Below are 7,721 nucleotides of genomic sequence, written 5' to 3'. Positions count from 1 at the left end.
TCACCCTTCTTTTTTTTTTTACCAAGGAAATAGGAATGGTGGCACCGGGATTGGGTTTTCTATCATGCACATGATATCCGCCGTCTGATGTTGTTTAAGGTTCATATTACGTTCCTTGTTTTTGACAATGCATGGTTGTCTTGTGTATAAAATGATGTTTTTGTTACTTTTTTGTTTTAAAATGTATCATAGCGATTTGTTGGGTAGCAGCAAATTCACACTGAAGCAAGTTCATTCTTATTCGTTGGTACACAACGAAACATTATGATGCATTTTAAAGCAAGAGAAGGTCATTGAAAAAAAATAGCGCTATTCTATTTTTTTTTTAAAAGAGGATATATCCCGGGCCTCTGCATCTAGAGAAACAAAAGGGTACAGCGAGTCAGCGGCATAACCGGAAATATCCCCTATAAATACCTCGGTGCACGTAGCTAATTAGCTATCCTAGCCGGCACACACTACACACTACACTACATATACTCAAGATAGAAAATTCTCTTTGTGCGTAGCTAGCTCTAGGCATTACCAATGACATCACCCAAGCATGCCTTCGGTTCCTACGGTATCGTGGCCTTGCTCTTCTTCTCCTCGGCCATTGTTTCAGCGGATCTTTCCGCTGAATTCTACGACGAAACCTGCCCGGACGCTCTGGACATCATCGAGGACGCCGTGAGAGCCGCCGTCTCCAAAGAATCCCGCATGGGCGCGTCGCTGCTCCGCCTCCATTTCCACGACTGCTTCGTCAATGCAAGTGTCTTCTTCATACGCTCGTCGCCTTCATACGATTTCTCTTTCCGGCAGGACTAACCATTGACCCGTGGACGTGTACAGGGCTGTGACGGATCAGTGCTGCTCGATGGCGCCACCGGCGAGAAGAATGCGGTGCCAAACAAGAACTCCCTTCGCGGCTTCGAGCTGGTCGACGACATCAAGGCGCAGCTCGAGAAAGCCTGCGCCAAGGTGGTGTCCTGCGCCGACATCCTCGCCGTCGCCGCCCGTGACTCCGTCGTCGCGGTAAGCACCATACGAATACAAGCTTCAGATCAGAACTCAAGTCTAGTTGCTTAATTCTGCTATGAACTCCGGTTGTTGTGATCTACAGCTGGGCGGGCCTACGTGGGACGTGGAGCTAGGCCGGAGGGACGGGACGACGACGAGCCAGGACACAGCGAACAGCGACCTCCCGGCGCCGACCTCCGACCTCGGCGCCCTGACCAAGGCATTCTCGATCAAGGGCCTCACCCAGAAGGACATGGTGGCGCTCTCCGGCGCGCACACCATCGGACAGGCGCGGTGCGTCAACTTCCGCGGCCGCCTCTATAACGAGACCGCGCCCAGCCTCGACGCGACGCTCGCCACGTCGCTGAAGCCAAGGTGCCCATCCACGGACGGCACCGGCGACGACAACACCTCGCCGCTGGACCCCTCCACGTCCTACGTGTTCGACAACTTCTACTACAAGAACCTCCTGCGGAACAAGGGCCTGCTGCACTCGGACCAGCAGCTGTTCAGCGGTGGCGGCTCGGCTGACGCGCAGACCACCGCCTACGCGTCCGGCATGGGCGCCGGCTTCTTCGACGACTTCCGTGACGCCATGGTGAAGATGGGCGGCATCGGCGTGCTCACCGGATCCAGCGGGCAGGTCAGGGTGAACTGCAGGAAGGCCAACTGAAGTAGAGTCAACTGTGCCAGGCTTCTCACTATGGTGATCATGTCAATTGTCATATTGTGTGTGTGATGATGAGCTCTGCTTCCAACGGTTGCAGTACTACAAATACAATGATAACAAACAAGGAATAATAAGATCACATGAAGCTGCTTGAGTGTGGATGCATGTTACTCGATTTTGTGCACTATATAAGTTTGATGATCTGATTTTTAATTTTCTTCGAGACAAATCAGATTTTTCAATTTGTGTGCTGAAAGTTCGAAGAATTTGCAAACGAGCTGGGCCTAATTTGTGCCGCGCTACACGTTACGGAATTGGGCGGTCTGTCAAAAACTCAAAACTCAAAGTGGAAGCACGGCCCTGTCGACTTGCCTAGCACATAGGGATACGGCCAGCTCCTGGTAGTTTCTAAAATATAGTGTTTTAAGTTCTGATTAGTACCACATTGCCTGGCTACGAAAGAAGAGTCGGTGGGGAAGGATACAAAAGGAGGAGCAAGCCTTACTTCAAGTCATAGCCTTCTCAGCCTTTCGACTCAAATCAAGTGTAGTATCTATTCTTATCATTTTAATATTTGACTACCAAAAGGGCCCGTGCGTTGTAACGGGAGCAAAGAATACGGCACACTCTTAATTTACAAAAATGGTGTATAATCTGAGTATTTGTAGCTACGGTCCAAACAAAGATGGTCTTTGCCTACAAAAGCACAAGTTCAAGATTCCACATGTTTTTTATTTAAACATGGCTTGCATGTAAATTTAATACGTACAAAGAAACGGGCAAGTGATCTTCAATTTCGTCTCCAATCCTGATTTTGCTGAGATGTTCATCCATTGTTGATTAAGATTGCACCCTAGATAGTAGTTTTCTAAAATGATTAACGGCTAAAATTACATCATAATCAAATTCTATATGTTTTTCTAATCAAATTCCATATATAACATGTTTAATTTGAAGTTACGGTTTAGAAGATATAAGTATTTTAAAAAACACTAGTAAAAGGCCCCGTGTGTTGCAACGGGAGAAAATAAATCCTTATCACCAAAAATAATTTTGCAAAGGAAAATCCGCTGCACATTCTTCTCCGTGAAGCAATAGTCTTTCTAAAATATGTCTATGTGTTGCAACGCGAGAAAACACAATAAAACGACCCAAAACCCTGCCCATCTGCTCCACCCACACACACAGGTCCACGTCCCCTATTTCCACATCCTCCATTTGAACACAACACTCCACTCGTGTTACAGCTTATTCTCTCTCTATGTATTTGTTGATTGCAATGAATGAAAACATATTAGAAACAAATAATGTAACTAAAAATCAAGTGTCCGCAATATTCTCATAAAATGCAAATGTTGAAAGGCTATGCAACAAAATATAGTATAAAGCGGAATTAACATCGGGGCTAGATTTTCCAATACAACGAGCAAATGGTGTGCTAATAAGTTTGCTAGGAATATGTTAGAAAAGCAACAAAAGTGCTAACACATCACTCACAAAACAGGTAAATACAATTGTGCAAATTAGCTAAAGAATCACCCTCTCATAAAAAAATATAGCGATCAGAAAACAGACAGAAGTCACGCGCGAAAAAAAGACAACATCATATTTTGACTAAATGTTCTACTTAGTATATCCACACCATTATTTAATTTTGTTTTTGTTAGCCCCGTCACGCATGTCGCAATATTAGGGCTTAAATTCTTTTGCCTATTTAATGGGTCTTTCCTCCCCCCCCCCCCCCCCCCCCCCATCAACCGTTCATGCAGGTCCCTCTCTTTAATTCCGTTTCACCACGCATGCCAGAGTTTATTTCTTTTACCCATTTACCGGGTCTTTCCTTTCTCTTGTTGCCCATCATAATCTCCCACCAACATGCAAGTCCCTATTTAATTCATTTTTTGTAGGATTTTATATTTCTTTCGCCGATTTTATGGATTTTCCATTCCGCCATTGCCCTCATAATGTCCCATCTCGCCTCTGTGTACTAATTTTCTAGTCTGTTGATTTAGACACGTGCTAACGTATATAATTCGGTAAATTTTGATGTAAAAATTCCATATGGGACTATTTAATTGGATAAACCAAAATTGCTGCTACGTTGCCTTGCTTTTTTTTAGACAAGCTACGTTGCCTTGCTTAGGCCTCGACTGGAAGAAGCAGCCCAAATAGAGGTGAGCTGCATAGCTGGGCCGACCCAAGGCCCATCTCCCCCTCAACCCTAGCGTCAGGGAGAGCGTCTGCTCGATCCCCATCTCCCCCTCGATCCCCTCCCATGGAGCCACCATCCTCGGGAGAGAGCCGCGCCTCCCATGCTCGCACATCGACCCACCGCCCGACTTCCATTCCGGTGGAGCTCCGCTGCCCTTCTCAGCCCCCTGTTTCTCTCCCTCGCATCGGCTTTGTGCCCCAAGACCCGACCTTCGCGGCCATGGCCGGCAGCCGAGCAGCCCCTGCCAAGCCGCCTCCCGTCGTCCTCGGCTCCGGCCACCTCTACCACGCGCGCTCGACCAGCACCACATTGGTCCACCGAGCCGCCGTGCTCATCCCACCGTTTTTCCCCGAAACGTTTTTTTTTTCAGATCCACTAAAATAGGGAGTCGGGTTCAATATCAAAAAAAGACAAGGATATTTTTGCAAAACGCCGCGACGTTGACGGGCTAAGGCCCAAGTGGCAACTCTTCAGCCATGTGAGGCGATCTCAGGGCAAGGCAAGGTAGTACAGCGGACGACAGATCATGTACTTAAATTTTGCGACGTCGTTGACCGAATTAGTACCATCTCGCATATATGTTTTAAATTCAAATTGAAAGTGTAAATTCACAGAAATAAAATGTATTGTGACTGTGAACCCGACAAAGTCAATCCGTGCTTTATTATTAGGGAAAGATTTAATATTGATATGTACTGCGGGTTTAATGTCAGAAATATTAGGGGGTTTTCTAACATGATGGACTAAGAATACCTATTTCTTTTATTAGTAACTAGCCAATTGCCCGTGCGTTGCAACGGGGCATAAATATTCGGCTGAATTAATATAATTATATATTAAGATATAAACTTAGGATATACAACAAACACAAGAAATCATGTAGCAAAAAAAAAACATGCAGCCTACAGGAAATGATTTTCCTGATTTTGAAAAGAAATCTAGAAACGTAGTTTTAATTATCTTAGACCTGTGTTGCAACATGAAAATTCAACTATGTCGTATGAATTCTCATAATCAAAAGAAATCAGAAATATATATGTACTATGTGAGATAAAATAGTTGTGTTCTGCTTCGAAAAAAACAAATATAAGGAACCTTTGTTCTAAAGAAGCACAAGCAATTTTCACACTTTTCACTTTTAACGAAGCACAAGCAGTTTCTTATAGGAAGGAAATAAAAAGTAATGCCTTTCAGAATGTCGGGCAACCTTGCGTTGTACTCCCTCCGTTCCTAAATACTTGTCTTTCTAGGCATTTCAACAAGTGACTACATACGGAGTAAAATGAGTGAATCTACACTCTAAAATATGTCTACATACATCCGTATGTGATAGTCATTTGAAATGCCTAGAAAGACAAGTATTTAGGAACGGAGGGAGTATTGCCTCCAGTGATGGTTAAGAGAAGGTCTCTCGATTACCGATAGTGGAGGCTGATGGTAAAGAATGGCTGCATGACAAGAACTCCTTTCAAAATCTTAGGAAACAAAGAGAAAATAAACCCAACAAAAAGAGCTAGAGAAACTTGATAAGGATGTGCTCACCAGGGCCGCGGTTCCATCGCCTTGGATACGACAGAGGCGATCAAATACTGTCCTGATCCATGGGTTATGCACGCCATGGATCCATAGGTGGGTCGCAGGATCGCACGCAGCGTGGTGGTCACCGTCGATCCGGCCTTTGAGGCAGTGACGTAGATCGATGGGGCTGCACTTGTGCAAACCTAAGCACTTTGGTTCGTGCGTGCACAAGCAGGGAAACGTCTAGGTTAGCCGTGATGTCATCCAGGCGCGAGTCATTGGTCATTGTCGTCCACCCCGACGGCCAGTCCATTCGCGATCTTGTCGTCCAGATGCTGTGGCCATGTCCAGACGCGTGCCCTCCGGTGTCGTGCAGGCGTGACATGAGTGTCGCAGTTGTCTGAGGCGGCCTCCACACGCGGCGGCGGTGACAGGTAGTCGGGTGGCAGCAGCGCTGTGCGAGCCAGCAGTGGTGTTGTCATGGCAGAGTCATGATGCCTCCCGGCGGCGACGTGCCAGAGATCAAATTTCCCCTTTGATAGAGAGGGGAGGCAGCCCTGCTTTTCCCATTCTCTTTGGATTATCATATTGCGTTCCGAAAATTTGGGCGAGACGTGCGTCCGTCTTCCTGATCGTGTTATAGGTGAGCCGAGGGAGGGGACGATGTACGAAAGACTCCGCATGACGCGATCCCTTTGGCAGCAAAGGAAAACTTAGATTTTTTTTAGATAGTAGAGAAAAGGGGAGTTTGATTGAAAGAAGGAAGGAGACTGATCACCGCCATAGAGTTTATTGCCTTATCAAAGAAGATATTTGTTAGTACCATGTATGAATTGATTGCGTCTGTATTAATTGAGTTTGTATTAGCAATTTAAGAGATTGGGTTTTTTATTTGCGGTGACAATTAAGAGATTGGTTACCACACTTGATTTCTCTGGTTCCAAATACAGATTAGAAAACCAGTAAATAGGGAACCGAGAGAAAAAACCGGTGGAGGGGTGGGGGTCGTACGTGAAGGATGGACGAAGGGTCGGCGACGTAAGATGGGAGAGGGAACGTTACGTTTCTTTTAGGTAGTAGAGATAGTAATAGTAATAATATAATATAAGTACATGATATTAAATATTTTTTTGTGAAGGAGGATCCACATGTAGCTTGCTGCATGCATGGATCCTTGAGTATCACCCTAGTGTTGCACTACTGCTACGGCTGGTGCACCCCAACAAAATAAAACTTAAATTGTTCTTATCTCTATAAAAGTTAAATTTTTCTTGAAATTATAATATTCATTCAGAGATATTTATTAAATCATCAATATTTTTTATGAACATAATTATCATAAATTTTTAATTAACTTTTACACATCCAAACTTGAGATTACAGAAGATTCATTTGGAGACTTATTAAACAAGGGACAACATGGTGGATGAAGGCTCAGAGAACAGTAATTAATCGGCTCAATTGGTAAGATTTTAGTGCTCGCTGGTTGGCTAAATTTTCTCTTTCAAAATTTCCGCACCCGGAGTTGTTGTCCATTTTTAAAATACTTTGAGAACTCGATGTACTAATTTACACCCTATGCAAACATAATATCTCCAACTATTTTTACCTGTACGCATTTGTAACCAAAATTGATGCCCTTTTAAAACTAAATCTAAAATTAGTATATATTAAATACAAACGACATTCTCTCTTTATGATTTACATGTTTTTTGTTAGGGTTGTCAATCAAAACGCCATGATATTATCTCAATGAGGCTGGTCACGTTTGATGTTGACCATGTATATTGTGTGTGCCTGGTGGATTCCTAGCTAAGTTAATACTCCCTCCGTCCCAAAATTCTTGTCTTAGATTTGTCTAAATACGGATGTAGCAAGTCACATTTTAGTATTAGATACATCCGTATCTAGACTAATCTAAGACAAGAATTTTGGGACGGAGGGAGTACAAGTATTTCGACAAAGCGTCAACGTAAACTTTTTGCAACAAAGCATTGTCTTTTCATTTTCAATGGCATCAGGTTAACATGCATGTTGCAAATTTGGTGCTTGAATGGGAACTATTTATAGTGTGTACATTCATGGACCTGTCAACATATTTTTATTGCAAACTTCTAATATTCAGTGAGACAAACTATACTATACGTCAGGTATAAATTGCAGCTGAATTAACTTTATTTACTTTCACATATTTGGTTGTACATCACCTACTAGCATAGGAAAGACACATATGGTTATAGGCTTATAGCACATAACATACATTCCACATTATGGTACCAGAACTCTTAATAATAACTACAAAAATTTGCCTTGCAAGTAAAC

The 7,721-nt window shown here is 43.7% G+C and overlaps 1 protein-coding gene across 1 annotated transcript; it reads left to right on the top strand.

Annotated features, from left to right (window-relative positions):
* The first annotated feature begins 417 nt into the window (after positions 1-417).
* On the top strand, positions 418-1,844 carry LOC109760325 (peroxidase 2). The gene is made up of 3 exons (XM_020319157.3): positions 418-747; positions 832-1,014; positions 1,103-1,844. The coding sequence occupies exons 1-3, from the start codon at positions 529-531 to the stop codon at positions 1,670-1,672; spliced, it is 972 nt and encodes a 323-aa protein (XP_020174746.1). The 5' UTR covers positions 418-528; the 3' UTR covers positions 1,673-1,844.
* Positions 1,845-7,721: the final 5,877 nt, after the last annotated feature.

Source organism: Aegilops tauschii, chromosome 2, assembly GCF_002575655.3.
Source record: "Aegilops tauschii subsp. strangulata cultivar AL8/78 chromosome 2, Aet v6.0, whole genome shotgun sequence".
Taxonomy (NCBI): domain Eukaryota; kingdom Viridiplantae; phylum Streptophyta; class Magnoliopsida; order Poales; family Poaceae; genus Aegilops; species Aegilops tauschii.
The sequence above is the reverse complement of the archived record's forward strand: the minus strand, read 5'-3'. Positions and strand labels throughout refer to the sequence as shown.

What these genes read in the sequence shown, in the direction of transcription:
- LOC109760325 (XM_020319157.3), top strand. Translation starts at nt 529, where the DNA reads ATGACATCACCCAAGCATGCCTTCGGTTCCTACGGTATCGTGGCCTTG. An exon ending in TCCACGACTGCTTCGTCAAT is followed by an intron (nt 748 to 831) that starts GCAAGTGTCTTC and finishes GGACGTGTACAG; the next exon opens with GGCTGTGACGGATCAGTGCT. An exon ending in CCCGTGACTCCGTCGTCGCG is followed by an intron (nt 1,015 to 1,102) that starts GTAAGCACCATA and finishes TGTGATCTACAG; the next exon opens with CTGGGCGGGCCTACGTGGGA.